At 41.1% G+C, this 21483-nt stretch overlaps 1 protein-coding gene across 1 annotated transcript in view; it reads left to right on the top strand.

The window, feature by feature from the left end:
- The window catches only part of UQCRQ (ubiquinol-cytochrome c reductase complex III subunit VII), a 69872-nt gene extending 48659 nt beyond the window's left edge, over window positions 1-21213 (top strand). Inside the window, exons 2-3 of the mRNA XM_078653084.1 lie at window positions 14160-14326; window positions 21003-21213. Of these exons, the coding sequence (XP_078509210.1) occupies window positions 14173-14326; window positions 21003-21097 (249 nt within the window). The 5' untranslated portion in view covers window positions 14160-14172 and the 3' untranslated portion in view covers window positions 21098-21213. The remainder of the gene's footprint in view (window positions 1-14159; window positions 14327-21002) is intronic.
- Window positions 21214-21483: the final 270 nt, after the last annotated feature.

Raw genomic sequence — 21483 nt, 5'->3', positions numbered from 1 at the left:
ATGTGCTAGTGAGTAAAGTAATATTAGACCTTCTATAAATTTCCCTTCATCAGCTTCACAGAGTACAACCTAATCTGGAATTAATATAATCATTATTTTGTCACATTTCAAAGCTACTAATAGTATACATGGACATAGCTATTTGAATGTACTTGTGGTGTAGTGTAGTTCCTATTATCCCAATAGGCTCTGCGCATTGGAATAATATCTTCAATAGTATAGACCTAGGGCAGAGGTTAACTAGGTCTTCTACTGACGATATTAGACTTAAAGTTTTTGGTTTTGCCAGCTAGCTCAGAGTTCACTAGAAACTTTCTCGAATAGACAAGGAGGAGTATAACTTCCCTGGATAGACAAGAAGGGATTTAGTTTCTGACAACCATAGAACATGACAACTTTGCTCTCCCCCAATCAAGAGTGTATCTCTAGAGTCGTGTGAAAACAAAAGACAACTTATTTTACTCAGTCAGTACGTGCATTCTTAGTTTCACCAGTTTGTAGAGAAAAGGAAGAGACGGGCGTGTTCAATAAAAGATGGTATTTATTGATCAGTCTCTTTTCTCGTACAAGAGAAATGAATCGATATTATTGCGATACTTAAGGTTAAGTAAAGTGCATACAATAAAAGCAGAAGTATAAAATAATACTGCAGAAGCATTGATATGGTTTCTAAGCCATATGATATTTAAAATCGATAAAATAGATATATACATATATACATTGACTAATCGTACTCAACTGGTGCTTCTAACCACGCCTACCCCAGTGTACCTGACCTAAGCCTAATACGTGGGCGGGAGTAGATAAGTAGCAGTTTAAGTTAAGTTTGTTTTGCCAAGTGACTGACTCAAGAATTCTCTGCAAGGGGTTGTTCAGTTCTGTACCTGAGATCTAGAATGGTTGAGGGCTGGTATCTCTCGTCTCTGGTCTTGATATTCCAGCTGCCTGCGAGGGCTGCTTGGAAGCGCCGGAGCTGGATTTCTCGGCAGGAGAAAACAGCGTCTCGTTCTCAGCGCGTCAGGAAGGCGGGGCAGCGCGTGTGGGCTTCGCTCTCTGCTGGGCTCCTCAGCACGTCTCGCTGCTCCGATCTCGTCACCACCGCGTGTGTTTGCTTAAGGCAATGTCGGTAATATTTATACCTGTAAGGTGTCGAGATTGACGTAAGGATGGACATGGATACGTCAATAAGGATGTCATACGAACGGGCTTGTTCGCACATTCTTTTGCTGAAGTTCTCGGGTGAAATCAAAACAATGGCCGCAGGGATTTTCCAAGGTTGTCATAGGTTTGATTTGTTTTGAGAACTCCGTATGCCTTATCAGGGGCTGGAGGAATAGTGCTTGTCTAATTAGATGGCATGCGTTATTACCTAATCAGATAACACGTTTCTGTGCCGTGGTGTGGCTTAATCAGATAACGGTTTTTTGCACCGTGGGTCGGCTGCTAGTTAAGTATTAACCAGAACAGGGTCAGGAATAGGGGAATCGATACAGAACCTATAGGAATACATCACACCCACTCCACGCTAACTATGTCCATATTTACAAGATCTAGGCATAGTAAATATACTAGTAGAGCATGTGTATACCGTACCACCCCAAAATACATCCATATGCATTTTGAAACATGAAATATACGAAAAGATATATATATATACATTATATGCACTCAAGCAGTATATTAATGCTAAATAAATCACGCATATTCATACATCATTATTAATAAAATATGAAAATTACACATGAAATGGCTCTTAATACAGAAAAAAAAATGCGAGACCATTTCATCACAAAATAAAATATTTATGAACAGGCCAGAGGGCAGCTAATGACTCTAAAGTTCCTAAAATAGAAATATAGTTCTCTAAGAATAGTTTCTACTTTAAGCAGAAGATAAGTGTCCCGAAAAATTGTAAAATATTTTTGGGGCCGCTGAAAAATAATGTTCCGCTGTCCGTAAACTGGAGAAAATTGTTCATGATACTTTATTATCAAAATTGAAGGCCAAATTCAGGGTGTTGGGAACGCCTTGTGCTAGCTTGTTCAAAAGTCATTATTTCTGCTCTGGTGAGAACATCATATCATTTAGACTCTCGAAAAAGCTGTCAACAGCTTCCTGTGAAAGTTCCATTAACTCGGAAAAGATGTTACCATGCATTCATGAGCATGATTGCCTTCATTGATGTTTTGATCAGCATAGCTGACAGAAGGTCGTACCTGATCGATGCTGCTTTCATCTTGAACCTCACTACCCCTTAATCGTAGTGGTGAAGTCTCCACGAATGCCGTCATCAGGATTGGTAGCCGCTGGGGACAGCACAATGCATGAGCCGTAACCGGACCCAACAAAGTTTCTGCATCCATTGGCGCATCCGATTGTAGTGTCAGACAGGTGTCCAACACGCATTCTTCTCCGCATAGCAAGCACCTTAGTACAGGTAAAACACAGCTTTGCCACATAGGTCTAAATGAAAGAAACCAAGTCATGTTCAGGTCTCTAAGCCGGGACAGTCCCAGGATTTTAGATATCCGGTCCCGGTATCCAATGGCTAGGATTGTTTCTTCCCTTGTCGCAGGTGTTTTGTCTGTGACACGGTTTGCCATAGCGAAATAACAGGATCAAAAATAGGATTCCTGCCACTAGTCCCAAAAGGAGAGGAAGTCCACCAAAGACAGAATGGACAAAGTCTGGAAAAATACCCAGAATGGCTTTAAATGGTGTTAGAGCCCCTGAAAACACTGTCTTAAATACATTTGAGACTCCACTGGTATCAGAAATATTTAAGATTTCGTTCAGGATTTCTGCGAAATGTATGGGGGAATTAGTCGATAACAATGAATGAATCTCTGCCGTTGTCCTTGCAACTTGGAGATCATACGTTTCTTTTGATGACGTGAGCCTGGTCGGCGTCCGAAGGAGCACAGTTTTCATTCTGCTTAAAGTATCAACTCTAATGGAAGAAATTTTCAAATTCGGCCATAGCCTTGCCTCCCTGTCTGGCATTGCGCTGGGGAACAATACTCGTTCACAGCACATGACCTTCGCAGTCGTAGTTATGAGATAAGCTATTCCGGGCACCAAGCTACAACATCTGCGGTCTACAATTATAATGTAACTCCCGTTCGATAGTCTCCTAAAGAATGGTTCTATTTGTGTCGCAGGTGTGCCTAGCTGGTGACATGAAAGGTTATTTGAGGACCCTTCACAGGCTCCGAGTAAACTAATACCATTACACAGAAGTGTACCGCTTAGTGACATGACACAATTATCGCCACTAAGAAACACTTTCCGGCCTTTATTACTGACACATGCATGTGAATAGGGCAAGTTCCATGTTGACTTAATGTACCCCTTACCCAATTTTTCGTACATGCCAGCCTGTATATATTTTTGGCAGTATTGAAACCTGAAAGTAGATATTGGAATATTAATTATTCCATGTATTATCCACTCACTGACAGGTCGTTCTGACATTGTCAATGGTAATCTCTCGAGTTTCTCAATGCTCAGGATTGTATAATCAGCACCCTTCTGTGCCATACTGATTTGTTTATCAGTAAGGTTAAAGATATTGAACAGTGACGTTGTGTTGATTAAACGCCAAGGCACATAGCCTGAACGCAGATTTTGTAACGTCCAGCCAAGTTGTACAATAGAACGCAATTGGGACTGACCGTGTTGTAATAACAGTAAGTCTTGCGATATTATGTTGATTGCTGAAGACACAATGCTGTCCAAAGAGTATATTCTGGAGGACAGAGTCATTAACCCATTGTCCACCACAGAAAGTGATTTTTCCAAATTAATACGGTCAATTTCCCGTATTTTCTCTGATGTTTCAATTTGAGTTATTTTCCAGGCTTCGTTATAAGCTGCATATACAGAGGCTGCTATGAAGCGTTTTTGACGCTGTTTGCGTGGTCCCATAATGAAATCACGCAAGTCAGCACCATCAGTAAGTAAAGTTAGGTGTTGCTTAATTTCAGAGAGTGTGGATGTTTGTAGCCATTGAAGGCAGAGTTTGCCCACACTGTACGTGGTAATTATCCCTGGGTGTTGTCTTTGGGAATATCTAGGGTCTGGCCTGGTCAATTTGAACCCCTGGATTTTGTTCAGGAATCTGTCTTGACAGTTATTAGTATCTGTGGGCCAGATCAACCACTTTTTCCAATCTGGATGTGTTCTGTTTTGGCTTAATATATGGTTTACGTCTATCTCCTCATCTGTAGAGCTATTACTGTTCATTGTTGGCTTTGGAATAGACGGTTTGTTTAACTCTTTGATTTTGGCTAGGCCAAGACAGGTAGTTTGTTGAATAGTGTCATTCAAAAATATCATTTGTTCTGGGATCATGCAGGCTCTAAACAATGATTCTATACCTTGTACTTGCTATTCCTTTGTACCCCAAACACTTTTTAATTCAACATTTTTGTCCCAGTAATCAAAACCAAATGCACTCATTTGTTCAAAAAACGAGTCTGAATATATCAATTTAGTGTTTGTAAGCATGGTCTTCGTACCTGTCTTATTTGATAATTTGAAATAAAATGTTTCTGCATTACTTGTGTTGAACCCTGAAAAATATGAATATTTGTCATAAAAAGTTCTTGAGCTACCTTTTGGAGGGGTTGCACAGTGTTCCCATTGATTATAATTCAAAACATTTCTAGGTTGTGCAGATTTATGCAGGTAATGATTACTATAGTGATTATAGCAGAACATTTTATCATAATTAGACGAACCCTGCAAATAATCATGTTCTGTAAATTTAGCAGACATCACTAGGTCAGACATCATATTATTAATGCTTTCAACGTCCCAATCATCAGCAACTGAGCTTGGTTTTACAAAGTCACTCAATGAGATCTTGATTTGATGTGGATACTTCAGGATTTCAACCGGACCATAGATTTCATAATCAGTATTGTCCCATGCTACCCCACCGGGTATAGGATTGGCTGTGAAGTTGACTGAAGAAAGTTCCCTTTTCTCGATGTGTGAAGACGTGTGTGGTTTGAGGACCAAGTTGATTTTCTGGCTTGCTGTGTCCATTTTAGCATATTTTCCCTCAATGAAGTGTCCCAAACATAGTACCATGATGAGCCAAAGTATGAGGATAAGTGCACCTAAGGCCACCCAGAATTCAATCCATGGAGAAATCAGATAGGTTTCTTTCAGATGTTGAAAAAGTTCCTTAGCTTTATTTTTAAAGGTTTTTGTTGATTTTTGTTCCTTTGATTCACTCGGGTTTTCAGATGAATCGCTGAAGTTGATGAAGTAACCGGATGCCGTTCTGTCTATTGTTCCAATTGCTTCAGGATTGATATTTGCTTTATCTGTGTGTTTTGTTGCAGCAGCATAGTCATTTATTACTTCATTGTAGATTGGTGTGTCTCTGCTAAATGTTTTTATTTGGGTTTTTAGAGGTTTAAGTTCCATAGCATTGTTGCATAGTCCTTGTTGTTGTTCTTTTGGCATTTCAAATGTGAGTAGCCTCTTAGATTGAACCTCTGTGTTTGTAGCAAACCTTGGTGTTCTGCTACTTATCGGGAGTCCACTTGGCCTACTGTTTGTTATCGGCCACATGATTGTGGTTTAACCAGGTCGATGGATACAACTCGGTTCTCCTTTTTACTAGCAAGGGGCGGTAGTACTACTGATCTTGTCCCGTTGACAGACAAGACAGGAACTGCTTTTCTGTAAGAAGGCCCAAATTCCTTCTTTACCGCGATCTTTTCTCTGACTAGATCCCCGACTTTTGGAATCCAGACAGGTCTTGCTGGGACAGGTGGTTTTTCTTCAGTGGCTGTTGTTTCAACTTTATGTTGCTCAGGTCTTTCCTTGTTTCGTTTAAGTCCTGTAAAATAGCCAAACGATCTTTGATATCAAAGCTTTTTTCTTTAACCACTGAAGTCTGACTGTCAAGATCTAAGACCATCATTCTAGTTCCAAACAATAGTTCGTACGGACTGAATCCCCTCAGAGAATTTCTTGGCAGGTTATTTAGACTACGTTGGACACTTATTAGATGTTTGACCCACCCAGCACCCGAATCTAATACCTTCGCTGTTATAGATTGCTTTATGTCACGTTTTTTTCTTTCTACGATTCCGTTTCCCTCGGGATGAAATGGACAAGAATACCGCAATGCAATGCCCATGCTGGTCATGGCCTCCTTATAAGCTCGAGAGCTAAAAGCAGGACCCTGGTCAGAATGCAGCATGCCAATTGCGTATGTGCCGATAAAGACTCGCAAATCTTTTATAACCGTTCTGGCGTCAGTCGATCGCTGGGGCCACATCCAAATGAATCTCGTGCAGGAATCCACTGCGACCATGATATATTTATAGTTACCATCCCTTTGTAAGGGACCACAGTGGTCCAGGTAAACACAAGCTAATGGTTTATCCGAGATTAGAAGGGGCGTCTGAGCTGGTCGTCTCACTGTTGATACTTTCATTTTTTGACATATTTCACATTCTAGAACATAGTTCCGTGTTTGTCTTCTCATTTGTGGCCACCAGTATCTCTGTTTTAATAACGATACTGTGGCTGAGACGCCAGCATGTACAGAAGCAAGTCCTTCGTGTGCCGCTATGATAAGTCCTAACCTATGTTCCATGTTTGGAATTGCCCTATCCCCCACTCCAGGGATTCGAGCAAACGGAACATTGTATCAGTCATATATGAGTATTTCACTGGAAAGCCTTTCGGGAGTGTTTCTATCGAATCTTTTCCTGTAGCGCTGACAGCTTGTAATATATCGCTGTCTATTTTTGTTTTTGACCGTGTGATGGCGGCTACGGAAGCCGTTTGCACCGCTGCCTTCGCTGCCTCATCAGCCAATGAATTCCCTGCAACGTGGACGCCATCACGTTGATGACTCAGTGTATGTATCACGTGAGTCTTTGGTAGTTCTTTTTGCAAATGAACTACTTGTTCCCAAAGCATTTTATGCTTGATTGTGCCTCCTTTTGCATCCTTAAAACCATTCTGAAGCCAGATCTGCAAGTATTCATTGTAAGACTGAACGCAATAATACGAATCGCACACTGAGTGTGGGGAATTCTCGATCGGTATTTTCAAGCGCCATCTTGAATGCTAGTAGTTCAGCTCGCTGAGCTGTACTATCTCCTAGAGATTGTGTTTTAGTGACCGCTGGTTTAAATTTCCCTTCGTGCCAGCGACCTTTAACAATCGCGCACGCAGCACTGTAAGCTTGTTTACCCCCTACTGCGGGTTGTGCTGACCCGTCTGTATATATTATACAGCCGTAGTGTTCTAGAGGCAGAATTTCGATTGGCGGAGGACATTCAAATTGTTATTGGAGAAATTCTTGTGTTTTTAAATTGGGATCAAATTCGTATACCACGTCTGTTGTAGCAAGAGAATTAGCCCACTGTATCCACCTTGGATGGAGTGCTTTAGCATTTGGAATGCTTGCCTTTGTTACCGCCTCCAGGGCTGGTATCGGTGTCACGATGATTATTCGTTTACCTTGTGCTAGGGCCCTTTCCTTTGCTACAGCAGTCTGTACCACGGTCAGAATTTTTTCCGTTGAACTAAATTTCATTTCAGCCTTTGTGTACAAGTGTGATTTGTATGCAATTGGTACCTTTTCTCCCTCATTAGAGGTCAGGTATGTGAATCCGCATCTTCCTGGGATGACTCGAATCACAAGATTACGTGTGTTATCACGTGTTTCTAATTTTGTTTTAATTAGCATGTCTGTTTGTAAAGATCTCAACATTTCTGTGTGTTTTTGAGTCCAATTGATTCTTTTAAAATCTGGTTTTATTAGATCATAAAGGGGTTTGACCCTTTCTGCATAATTTGCAATGTATGTTCTTCCGAAATTTAGGAAGCCTAGAATTGATTGTAAGTTTTTTAGTGTTCTAGGAGCTTGGAGTACAGCACATTTCTCTAGGAAATTGTCAGCCAGGCTTTTGCCTTCACTTAATAATTCATATCCTAAAAACAGGACTGTTAGATGGGCAATTCTTGATTTTTTAAAGTTGAATTTGTAACCCTCTGCTGCGAACCCAAGTATTATGGTGTTCAGTCTCTTCAAGTGAGTATCCAAGTCATCATCTGTTAGGTAAATGTCGTCGACATATGATAATGCCTCGTCATCGTATGTTTGTAGTAATTCTGTTACTCTCTTTGAGAATAATCCTGGGCTATTCTTGTGCCCCTGGGGTAAACGGCAGAAACTTTTTTGTGAGCCATTTACCGAGAATGCAGTCAAATATCTGCTATATTTTGACAAAAGAAGCCATTAGAGATGTCTAATGTTGTTTTGTATTTTTTGCGTACTATGTTATTCATTAGTGCAGCATTATGTGAGTTTTGTACTGCAAAGGTTTTGCAACATGAGTTAAGGTGTCTGTAATCTCAAACTAGACGATATGAGTTATCTGGTTTGGAGACAGGAAACAAAGGATTGTTCATTTGTGAGGTGCAAGTTTCAATCACCCCCTGGTATTCAAGTTGATCTAGGATCTCTTTTACCTGTTTTTTAGCTTCTTGCTTAATTGGGTACTGCCTCTGTGCAGTAGGTTGTGATTTTAACTGGATTTTGTGAGGAGGAGAGTCCTCATCCCATCCCACATGATTTTTATATAAAGCAGGAGCTTGAGCTACTGCCCACTTTCTAGCAAGTGTATATTTTTTATGAACTGGAATATGATTTGAGAAGGCAGGCATAATTATTTCTTCGCCATGAGGGCACTCTCTGACAAACTCGGGTGGCCAGTCTCGTTCAGCTAGAAGGATGTCATAGCCCTGGGAGAGATTATCCCAAAAGAGACCCCTTATTTTTCTAGTCTTATCCCCCTCTATACGTAATGTTATTTCATATATTTTGTGAGGTTTGCTAACTCTGGTGTCTGCAGTTTCCACTTGAATATATTCATTCGTGTCCACTGTCTCCAGATGATTCATAAGGACTTTGCGAGCTATGCTCACTTCTGCTGCGCTGTCTAGCATTGTCTGAGCCCATTCTCCGTTTTTCAGCTGTGTCCTCAGTATTCTCGGCATCTTTGACTACTTTAATACTGGCTACCTTCTTTTTTGGAAATTGTAACTTTTTATTTGGATGAGCAGGTTCCTTGTCTTTGGACTTGACGTGCTCTTCCCTGTGTTCTGATCGTCCTCTTCTTTCCGATTTCTGCGAGGAAGTCTGAAAAGATTGAGAGGGACGTGTATCATTATCTTGATATCTATCAGGTTTCTTTATATTATCCCTATTTCTAAGGTTGTATTTTTTCCCAGAGGGCTCACTTTGGGGAGACCTGCGTCCTTGGTTCGGAGATCTTTCTCTCCGCCGAGGAGACCTTCCTCTGGACTGGAATCTTTTTTCTTTAGGATTGGATTGTTTGTTTCCATCCCAGCTCTTTTTTTGAGTGTTTAAATTATTTTTAATAAATATCTTTTCAGGACTTTCAATCAGTTGAGGTTTTACCGGTATTCCACCCAGACTATCCCTTCCTAGTTCTTCATAGGATTTCTCTATGATTCTGGCAATTTCAGTTGGTTGGTCCGCTATGTCTGTCTCTTTTAACCTTTGGCGGATCGCCACGTTTGCTGCTTCTCCCTTTATGTTGGCTAATAATATAGCCGAGACCTGCTTGAAGTCTTTCAGTAATTTCATACCAAGAGTTAAAGCGGGTTCTGGACCATATTCATCTTGAATTTGTTTTAGCACATCTGGTATTACTGACATGGATGGTACACCATGTGTTTTCGTGTATATGGAAGCAAAGACTGTACCCCAAGTGTCACAGTCCTCCACGTGTGGTGCGATTCCCATTGGAAGACAGATAGTCAGAATCCTGTGTTTATCTACAGGGGTGGTGTCTGGAAACACCGCCTCTATTTGAGTGATTTTTTGTGCTAGCCAGAAAGGTATTTGTTCCCGTTTTGCGGGTACTTTACCTAGACAGGACTGTATGTTCTGTGGTGTAATTTTATTTGTGTTACCCTGATGAGGGGTCAGCTGTGGAATTTTACTTGCTGGTTGGATTGTTGAAGTCCGCATTACATATTGGACTAATTGTCTATGTATTTTGATTAGTTGTTTTAGCTGTATTAGAAGCTCTGCTGCAGACATTTCTTCAATGTCTGGATGTGGTGTATATCCGGCTAGGACCGGCCACGTTGCACCTGGTCTACCTAGTGGACCGAGCCTGGTGATGTGATTATTATGTTTTAGGGCGCCATCAAACAAGAGCAGGTGCTCTTGGAATTTGAGTGGTACTTCTACCTCCTCGAAAGGAGTGTAGGTATCCGGTGGTTCCTCTATTTTATAATAGTGGAACTCTTTTGTTACAGCGTTCGCTGCTGGAAAGTTCATCCATGAATAGAATACCTCTGTCTGACGATATTCGTGTGCCTCAATTACGAATATGACTGTACCACCTCTCGATGTCAGTCCATTTTCTATAAGTTTCAAAGTTATAGATTTTCTTATGTTTCCCGGGATGAGTTTTATATCCGGGTCATTTTGTAGCAGAGTATTATCAGCTGCTAGGAGTTCAGCTGCTAGTCTAGCTGTCTCCCTTTCATCATCACTGTCTACCATTTTACCGACAGGAAGGTTATTCTGTTTGTTTGCAGATCAGGTTTCTATGGAAACAAAGATTAGATGCACAATATTTTGGAACAGTGTATCCTTCAACGTTGACTAAACCAAGAACCATACATAGGAGTCTCCTCCTGCGAGGTTTGGCGGATATGACCTTTCACCCACTCCAGACGTCTTTGGAGTATTATGGGAAAAAAGGGGTTCTGTGTGAAAAAGCACGACTGAGTTACTCTAATGTCTTGCGTTAGTTTTGTCGCCTATCCAAACGTTTGGACGCCATGTAGTGTAGTTCCTATTATCCCAATAGGCTCTGCGCATTGGAATAATATCTTCAATAGTATAGACCTAGGGCAGAGGTTAACTAGGTCTTCTACTGACGATATTAGACTTAAAGTTTTTGGTTTTGCCAGCTAGCTCAGAGTTCACTAGAAACTTTCTCGAATAGACAAGGAGAAGTATAACTTCCCTGGATAGACAAGAAGGGATTTAGTTTCTGACAACCATAGAACATGACAACTTTGCTCTCCCCCAATCAAGAGTGTATCTCTAGAGTCGTGTGAAAACAAAAGACAACTTATTTTACTCAGTCAGTACGTGCATTCTTAGTTTCACCAGTTTGTAGAGAAAAGGAAGAGACGGGCGTGTTCAATAAAAGATGGTATTTATTGATCAGTCTCTTTTCTCGTACAAGAGAAATGAATCGATATTATTGCGATACTTAAGGTTAAGTAAAGTGCATACAATAAAAGCAGAAGTATAAAATAATACTGCAGAAGCATTGATATGGTTTCTAAGCCATATGATATTTAAAATCGATAAAATAGATATATACATATATACATTGACTAATCGTACTCAACTGGTGCTTCTAACCACGCCTACCACAGTGTACCTGACCTAAGCCTAATATGTGGGCGGGAGTAGATAAGTAGCAGTTTAAGTTAAGTTTGTTTTGCCAAGTGACTGACTCAAGAATTCTCTGCAAGGGGTTGTTCAGTTCTGTACCTGAGATCTAGAATGGTTGAGGGCTGGTATCTCTCGTCTCTGGTCTTGATATTCCAGTTGCCTGCGAGGGCTGCTTGGAAGCGCCGGAGCTGGATTTCTCGGCAGGAGAAAACACCGTCTCGTTCTCAGCGCGTCAGGAAGGCGGGGCAGCGCATGTGGGCTTCGCTCTCTGCTGGGCTCCTCAGCACGTCTCGCTGCTCCGATCTCGTCACCACCGCGTGTGTTTGCTTAAGGCAATGTCGGTAATATTTATACCTGTAAGGTGTCGAGATTGACGTAAGGATGGACATGGATACGTCAATAAGGATGTCATACGAACGGGCTTGTTCGCACATTCTTTTGCTGAAGTTCTCGGGTGAAATCAAAACAATGGCCGCAGGGATTTTCCCAGGTTGTCATAGGTTTGATTTGTTTTGAGAACTCCGTATGCCTTATCAGGGGCTGGAGGAATAGTGCTTGTCTAATTAGATGGCATGCGTTATTACCTAATCAGATAACACGTTTCTGTGCCGTGGTGTGGCTTAATCAGATAACGGTTTTTTGCACCGTGGGTCGGCTGCTAGTTAAGTATTAACCAGAACAGGGTCAGGAATAGGGGAATCGATACAGAACCTATAGGAATACATCACAGTGGTACTGTCTTGCATGCACTGCATTATGGATAGGGTAGATTTACCATAACTTCAAAGTTTATGATGCTCACTAGGGACCTCTAGGAACAGCTTGTGCTACTGCACCTAGACAAGCAGTGCTGGTGCCTTGCTCACTAGGGACATCTAGGCGCAGCTTGCTGTACTGCACCTACCACATCTGTTATTTTAGACCTATAAATTTCCCTTCATCAGCGCCACATAGAGTACAACCTAATCTGGAATTAATATAATAATGTCACATTTCAAAGCGACTAATTGAATTTGTACTTTGTACTTATAGTCGTTGCTTATGAGAAGGTAGGCTGGCTGTAACTGCACCTCTTTTACTGCCAGTCTTGCTTGTTCATAAGCAAGGACTATAAGCACAAAGTGCGTGTTTAGGCACCGCTTGCAGGTTTTCAAAACACATAAATAAAAGACATTGTCATTTACAATGGCAATAGCTCAAATTCTCGAAATGCGAGACCTATTGCATTGCAAATGCTTGTTTGTAAGTGGATTGGAGACAGAAAGCAAGTGTGTATGTGCTAAAGTTCCTCTATAGCATTAGAGTGTTTTAAGAGGTGGTGAATTTTAGCCTTATTCCGATTCGTTTGGAATACATGTTTTAAGAGGTTTAAAAGCTGACCTTTTACATGTGTAAAAGTTGACTCGGTCTGAAAATCTAAACTAGTAGCAGTTTTTGTTGTTGTTTGTGCTCTCTACTACAGATTGCATGGAAAAGGGCAGCATTCCTGGGTAATAGCCCGCTTCTGCCTGCTGGCACCAACTGGCTTTTTTGCTTAGAATGGATTTTTCGGCATAGCGTTCAAACCAGAGATTGACGTTTTTTTGCAGATCATGTTCGTGAAAGATGCAGAGTTGCCGCTTCCCGTACAGTATGCACACCAGCCCCACATCGGAATAAGTACTGCAAGGGCGTTTAACATCATTTTTACATAACCCGGTTCACTAAACGCTCACAAAATTACTTATCTTTCGATTTTGTGACCTGTGTGTTCCCGAGCCCAGTGACCACACACTGCTGTCAAAGAGCCTGCACTGACCTTTCAGCCACCAGTGAGCTCCAATCAGTTTTAGTGATTGTGATACAGGATTAGTTTAACTCGTGGTAACCTCTTGCGAGAGGCCGAAGAATAGGTATTGGTTTAACAAGTGAGATTACCAAGGCTCCAGTTAACAAGCATTGGCAAGCCAATAGGCCTCGTCCAAGTGAAATCTATTGGCTTTGCCAATATGTTTTTAGCCATGTTGTACAGCAGGGCATCTGCTGTACAGCATGGTTGAAGGTAAATGAAATGCTATCATGCATTCAACTTTTTATTTGGGGAAGGGGGATGCTAAAATCATTGACAAAGCAAATAGATCTTGCTTAGGCAAATCATACTGGCTTTGCCAGTACTCATTTCTGTTTCAAGATTGAACCATCATGTCAGAGGTGACTCCGATGTTTGAATAAACGCCATGTAGTTTTGGTTAAATAGGGCTAAATCCCATCTGTGCAAGCTAAGCCTTAGTTTCTCTGTGTTTACAAAGAGACTAACTATGATTGATAAGAAGCTTAACTTGTAGATAAATGATTCCTCATGATAGGACGTGGTCTGCAGTTTCACCAGACAGGCTATGATGGGAGAAGTGTTCAATTACCATTATTCTGTTTCTTTGGTAAGCTGGAACAAATTCCGAAAGGAGTTTTCAGTTTTTGTTCTTCCCTATGCTAGCCTAGGTTGTGTATGATCAATAATTTTCATTTTGAATATTAATTAGAGAGCCCCATATATCTTCCAGAACTTGTGGATTGATTTTTAAAAGTTGGCGACGTGGTTGATTCAGCTCTTGGGCAGAGGACAAAAGTTAAAATGCCAGAAAGCTTCATAAAAGCCTACAAATGTATCCATGTTTTCTTTATTTGACAGCCTAAGACCGACAATGGGGCGCCACTTTGGTGATCTGGCGAAGATGCGACATATCATCACCTACACTTTGTCTCCATTTGAGCAGAAGGCTTTTCCACACTATTTCTCCAAAGGCATTCCGAACACATGGAGGAGATTCAGAAGCCAGGTCTTCAAAGTAGGTCCCCGTAAGTAACAACCTAAATTTGTTTTTGTTTTTTTTGTGTTGAAATTTTTTATTAATAAAATTTGATAAAGCGTAAATGTAGATACATATGCAGAGGAAAAAATTAGACATAGCATAAATGAGGAAATGATTCATAAAATATAACAAAGGAAGCATAAACAACAAATCCTCTAGAATTCATAAGGCAAAACTAAGGATAAAAGGAAAGAAAAAAGAGAAGAGAAAAAGAAAGAAAGAGAGGAAAAGAAAAAGAGAGAAAGAAAAGAAAAAGGGAGCCCCAGAGTAACAAAACGAACTGTGAAATGAGATGGAAGCAAGAAGAGTGAGAAGGAACGTAGGAGAGAGGAATAAAAGAGAATGAACATGGTGCGAAAAAGGTGGAATTAAGAAGGCAGAGCAGCCGTAGAAGAAGGAGTAGAAACAGTCATTACCCACTGTGGTTTCCAGGAATGGGGACCAAACTTGAAGAAAAATGGAAGCTTGATCCTGCAACTTATAAATTATATGTTCATAAGAAGCTGTTTGTATCATTGCCACCAACCGTTCCTCCTGAGAAGGAGGTAATGAAGACTTCCAATGACGCAATATACAAATTTTTGCCGTGGCTAGGGCAGTATGTAGGAGACGAGTCTGTGGTTTAGTAAATTTTGGAAGGCCACGAAAGTCGTGTAAAATTATATTTGCAGAGGTAAGGGGCGAAGGCAATGACATAGAGGAAGCCAAAGTCTGTCGTACAAAAAGCCAACATGATCTAGTACGAGGGCATTCACAGATAATGTGCGTTATATCACAACTGGAAGCAGGACATCTCCAGCACAAAGAATGGGAAAGTAACTTAGCACGATGTAATTTGACCGGGGACCAGTGCCATTCATGGAGAATTTTAAAAATACAGAATTTAAGGCAAGCTTCTCGAACACCCTTATGTAATCCTTCCAAAATGAGGTCCCACTGGGCGTCTGAGTATGTCACAGAAAGGCGTGATTGCCACTTCAATTGAAGAGCTTTTGAAAGGGGATGCGAAAATAGAGGATGTAAGAGTCTTATAAAGGCCAGAGGTGACACCCTTAAAAGTTCCCCATAAATTCAAATAAGATAAAATAGGAGAAGTGGGCAGCAGCTCAGGTGGGGAACCCAGACGTTTTGTGAGAGCTTGTTGAAGATGGGAATATTTACAGGATTGTGAGGGCAGGAGATGGAATTCCTCACTGAGTTGGGGAAAGGAGTTAAAAGTGTCACCATGGAACAGTTGTTCCAGGGAATGAATACCAGCCTCCTGCCACAGAGGCCAGGACACAGTACGACCCCGCACTCGAATAGCCGAGTTAGACCATATAGGAGCATTAAAGTGAAGCCGCGAGTTAGACTTAAAGATACGGTGACATCTTTGCCAAGACTTATACATAGCGGATAATATAAGATTTTTGGGGTCAAGAGAACTGGAACCCTTGCCATATAAAAGGGATAAACCAGGGCCAGAAGCCAATAAGTGACGTTCAAGTGGAACCCATTGGGGGATGTCTTTAGACTTAGGTAAAAAGAAAGAAAGATTGGAAAGATGGAGGGCAAGGGAGTAATGCTCGATAGAGGGAAGACCTAAACCTCCATGCAATTGGTGGGACTTTAATTGGTTAGGGTGAGACGCGGTTTAGCTGTACCCCATACAAAAAGTTTAATTTTCGAATCAATGGACCGAAGAGTAGCCAACCTAAATTTGTTATTATGTTTGTATTGTTTACACATTGGTACACTTGCCTCTGGTGAAGCTGAAGAATGCAGGGGATGATCAGGCTTAATATAAAATTCTAGCAGATGGCAAAATGTCATATTATTATTGGCAATTGCATTATAACGGCAAGATCTATTGACTTTGCCAATGCTTTTTTAGAGAGAGGAGACGTTACAGAGACGACCTGGAGCATCCCCAAAAGAATAACTGTGGTATAGGGCAACCTTTTTCTGGGAGTTGTGGTTGCTTCTGTCATCATCCAAGAAAACGTTGAAAATGAAACAAAACAGTATAATTTTTCAAAACAATTTCCATAGAGGTAGTTCAAAAATCTTGATATGCAATTCTTTCATTCCAATACTTTTCAAAACTCAAATGTTGTCTTTCTTCACACTTGTATTCCACTCCCCAGTAGTTATGATTCTGACATAGATCCTATAATTTCAGACTGCAGTCCTAAGAGCAAGACAGATCTTATAGGCTGATACAGCTGTGCTACCGATTAGAATGCCTCTGCACACTGTAATACTGATGTAACCTGGCTAAGCCTAGTAGGTTTCATCTTCAGGAAAAAGCAGGTCAACACTAGTACTAGACACAGGCCTCAAAGAAATATTAAAATTCCATAAAAGGCTTCATCAGTATAAATGGTAAAATTAATCCACAGGGTTCTTGATGCAATAGTCATAACAAGTGGCCCTTGACTGCAAGAAATCTTCTGTAATAAGACTCCGGACCTCAGCTTGAACTATCTTTGAACGTTTCTCTTTAAATATATACCGGAAACCTACTTGTTTGTTTAAGTTTCATACATTTTCTATCAATTGCTGATCATTCTTTGTCACTCTTCTTTTCTTTGATGGCTTTCGGGCGTCATGCCCACTTCTTGTGTTTGGCCCTCCCGTTGCGCATGGACCAAGTACATGTCTCCTTACACTGCTCCCAGTTTGCGCAGCTATTTTTTACTTTGTTTCCGAGCACTCCATGGGAGTACTTGTGTTTTCAGGTCGTCTCCTTGGTGCACATATACATGCACTGCTTGCTCGCGTACATAAACTAATGCATTTCTTAAAAAGTTGTTAAAACACGAACAACGCTTGTTTTTTTGTGTGTGCACAATCTAATGCTTTGTCGTGTGTCTTCCCACATCGCGAACACAAGCCGATGGTACTGGAGCGCTTTAAGTGCTCACCAGTTACATTACACGATAACACATTCATTGTCGTATGCCGGGGGAAGCGTAAGTGATTTGCCCAGAATCACAAATTGTTCAGCCGACCCAGATATTCAAAACTGATTCTACAGTTCCCCTGTCGATAGCTATGGCCATGAAGCCAAATCCTCGCTTCACTTAAAAACTTCTCTGCTATTTCTCATGATCACTTCCACATATGTTCAGCTATTGGCCTTGTCAATGTGAATGTCTATTATCCATGTTGTCTAGCAGCACATCTGCTGTTCAGAAAGACTGAAAAAAGCTCTGATTCAGCCAGTTCAGGCCACGTCATATCGCTTTTTTTTGTTTTGGGAGGGACAGGACAATACATTCAACATTGGGGGCGAAGCAACTCTGCTTAACATCCTATGATTCTGGGCTTTCAGTAACTTGCAGCCATGCTGAACAGCAGATGTGCTGCTAGACAACATGGCTAAAATACATTCGCGTTGACAAGGCTAACAGCTTGGGCTCTGCTGAGACCTATGGCTTTGCCAATGCTTGTTATTTTTTGTTTTGCTCTAAAGCATTATTTAATCCATCTGATTAGTTTTATGATGGGGAACCTGAAACCCCCAAGCCTCCCATTGGGTCAGTGTTGGTGAGCAACCCCTTTAAGTTTCCCAGGCTGGAATTTATGTAAACGTTGTGTCCCAAGCAAATCTATTTATTTATTGCTTCAACTCGCCCTTTGGTCTCAGTATGGCGACCTCCCTTCAATGACTATGTACAGTTCACGATGCTTACCTTTCCCAGTCTGCACTTTTTGTTGCTGCCTAATTTCTCTTATCCGCCTCGAGGGCTGTCTTTGCTCTCAAGCTAGGATTACTCCACAGTGATGAGTTAATGTGCTCTGCGAGAGCCCCAAGCTCCTTTGTGTAAACCTTACAGAGATCCGAGACTGCAACTTTGAATGCTCTTGCAGCACAATTGACTGTCACAAGTTTATATGTTGGGGGCCCCTCCAGATTCCGGCTGCAACTTGTGTGGTGCATTGTTCCATACATGTATATTCTGAGATTCTTTAGCTGCTCAGGCCGCATGTTGTTGAGCTCTCACAGACACATCTGTTGTTTTGTGTGCTGTCTGAGATCCATGACAATACTTTCCATGGACGTTGATGCAACGCAACAACTGATCCCATCAAGTCTTGGTACAAATCCCATGAAATGAGCTCTATGCTCTCTGAGATTCCCATGCATTCCGACACTTAGCTGGTTGTTGGTGTTGACAAGAGACAACGCTCAGTTTCCAGCTCTATTTTGCTCTTGTGCTGTAATTACTCCCTATGATTAGTTTCATGTTGTTGCTCGGTGACATCCCGCTTCACCCTTTTTATGGCTGATTGGAAGTTCTGAGAGCGGTCATCAGACCCTGTTCAATCTGTCTTTACTCTCATCCTTTGATTCCTCCCTCTTGTGAAGACCACCATTGTGTGCTGTATGAGATCCCCAGGCCGCAGCTATTGTTGATTTTGTTGGGCTTTGACAGTTAACATTATATTCTGTTGAGTCTCCAGCTTTGAATTTGGTCTCACTCTATGATTATTTCTGAGTAACTAGTTTCATGTTGTATTCTTGGTGAGATCACAAGGCCTCCCTTTGCGTGGATGGTGGTGCACTCTGCCAGCTGTCTGGCTCCCACTTTCTCTTTCTAAGATTACTTGGCCCACCGGCGCCTCTTCCTCAATGTGAAGTTTCTGCTTCACCTCACTGGCCCTTCTTTCCATCTTACTATGCGTCTGGGTACCATGATGATGAAGTGCTTTTCTGTCGCCCCCTGAGTAATGAACTTCTCACTCAATTCATGCCTAGTTTCTGGCACTAACTTGGCAGCTCTGACAGTAAGTACTAAACGGAAAAGTGCCTGTGATGCTTCATAAGATTCTCGCTACTGATATGGGGTGGTGCACACTCCACATAGAATGAGGGTAGTGAGTCTGTGCCTGTACTGGGACTCAAGTGGTGGAGGTGAAGTGGGACACGGGGCAAGCTTGGTTTAGGAAGTAGGACGCGGGTGACAGGTGATGTGCAATGCTGTAGAACCTTCAGCCCTTACCATGTCCAAGCACAGCTGCTACTCCATGTATTTCTACTCATTCATCGAGAGGAGTCACATGCAGGTCTGACCTCACATTTATGATTGATAGGAATTTAAAAAAAAGTCAAGAGTAAAACCTGCCAAAGTCAGTTTCCAAGCGTAATCCTAGAAATGCTTATGCGTTCCAATTTTACCTGAGAAAACCTACGTGTGTAAATCTGCTCATCCAAAATATGTACTGAGTCAAGTGCATTTGCTAAGGTTATCTTTTTTCTTTTTTTTCCCTCTGCTCTTCATGAGAATTCTCTTTGCATAATGGAAAAGGTTTTTTATCCGTCTTGTCAGGAGTGACTTTTATGAACATCCATAAACGTTTAAATTTGTGGATGTGGACACAATCGAATGTTATTCCAGTCTTAAAACACCCACCTCCAGTAGTTTCCTCAGTTCAGTATCACTGAATGCATACATACTTTACAAGTGCCAAACCACCATGTGTAGGTGTACCCGAACTTACTCCTCAAAAGAATGTGGCACATAATATTTTGACTGACAAGACAGGGTCATAATTGGAGCACTGACGTTTCCAGATCTCGACTGCAATTATAGCTCTATGCATGATGCATGTGCTGATGTATTCATTGTCCTACTATGCTTATAAAGAGGCATCAAATGGAACTAATACATAAACATGACCTCTCCAAAGAAAGTGTAAATATACAAAAGTGTTGGCATAATTTTTTTTATTTTTTTTTTGTAAACTGTTTTTGAGTTTGTGCACACAGCATACATCTTAAGTCACATTCCCGCCTGTTTATATCACATACAGCTATGACACTTCTAACAAACTTTCGCATCCATCCCTATCCAAAATATCCCACCAATTGATGTTTCATAAAATTCCACATGTCTCATCTGACTGTACAGAGTTGTTAACAGTGCCACCTTAAACTCCAAAGGACAATCTAAATGTGACGCGGATTCATCTTCCAAGCTAGGACAGCAGAGTACTCCTCTATGGGGGTGGAGAACACCGCGCCCATAAAATAACATTAGCACCACTTCCTTAGCATGTAATAACTGCTAAATTGAGGTGGATGATGCATTCGCTCCATAATGTCTACGATGTTTTGAATTTTCCTATTGTGCATAAAAAGCTAATTAGCAGTTGACATGCAACGAAAACCCGTGGCACACCCGAGACAGTTTCTCACTAGAGAACAGCTCAGTTGCCATTCGTGAAAAAATATTGTGACGACATGAGTACTTTTAGCGAATGTAGCACTGTTCCGTTTAAAGGTGTTTTCAAGTGTATTGTGACCTCTATTACCTTTGTTTGCCCTCTGGCCAATCATCCACGCCCAAGCTGTCTTTAAGTACATACTGCAAGCCAGAAGGGTTCTTCAGTAGCATTTTCTGCAAGATTTATAAAGCATTAACCTAAAATACAGGTCATTAATATATTCTTATTATAATTACCCTTATACTAATCTTGTGATAAGGCTGATGTGTTCAAAAATGTTAAGGTAGAAGCTCGCATTTTAGTTTCTGGACCACCAGGGGTTTGTGATTTTGCTTACATGAGACAATCCGTTTTTTTTAAAACCGACACAAACTATGCTTTCAACCAATGGCTTTGACCTGGCGTCGTGTTGCTAGTCAATTAACTTATGTCTTGTACCTTTTTCTCAGCTTTTATCCTGATGTACCTCGTGTACTCCTGGGGACAACAGGAATTTGCAAAAAGTAAGAGGAAGGACCTGTCCCTGTATGAAAAAGACGAGTAAGAAAGACGACTAAATGCAGCTGATCTGAAGAAGTCCAGCATCTTACAATTGTCTTTTCCATGTATTTATTTTGTCTCTTTGAAGAGGTATATTCAATAAAGCGAGCAGTCACATCTTACAGATTCCTGTGAATTTTTCTAGCTGGGTATATATAGTAAATACCAATAATTTATTGACTAATGTTCTTCATAAATACTGACACTTAATGAAATGTTTGGCTCTAACTGTACAGCAAAGACATCCAGTAGGTATTGGACATATTATAGTGGAACGTGTTACATAATGTTGACTGGTGTGTGGATGTGATCAGTTTTTCAGAAGAGTTTGTCAAGATAGAGATACAGGATTCTGGAGAAATCGAACTACCTTCTACTCCATGAAAAAAT

This window comes from Lissotriton helveticus, chromosome 7 (assembly GCF_964261635.1).
Source record: "Lissotriton helveticus chromosome 7, aLisHel1.1, whole genome shotgun sequence".
NCBI lineage: Eukaryota > Metazoa > Chordata > Amphibia > Caudata > Salamandridae > Lissotriton > Lissotriton helveticus.
The sequence above is the reverse complement of the archived record's forward strand: the minus strand, read 5'-3'. Positions and strand labels throughout refer to the sequence as shown.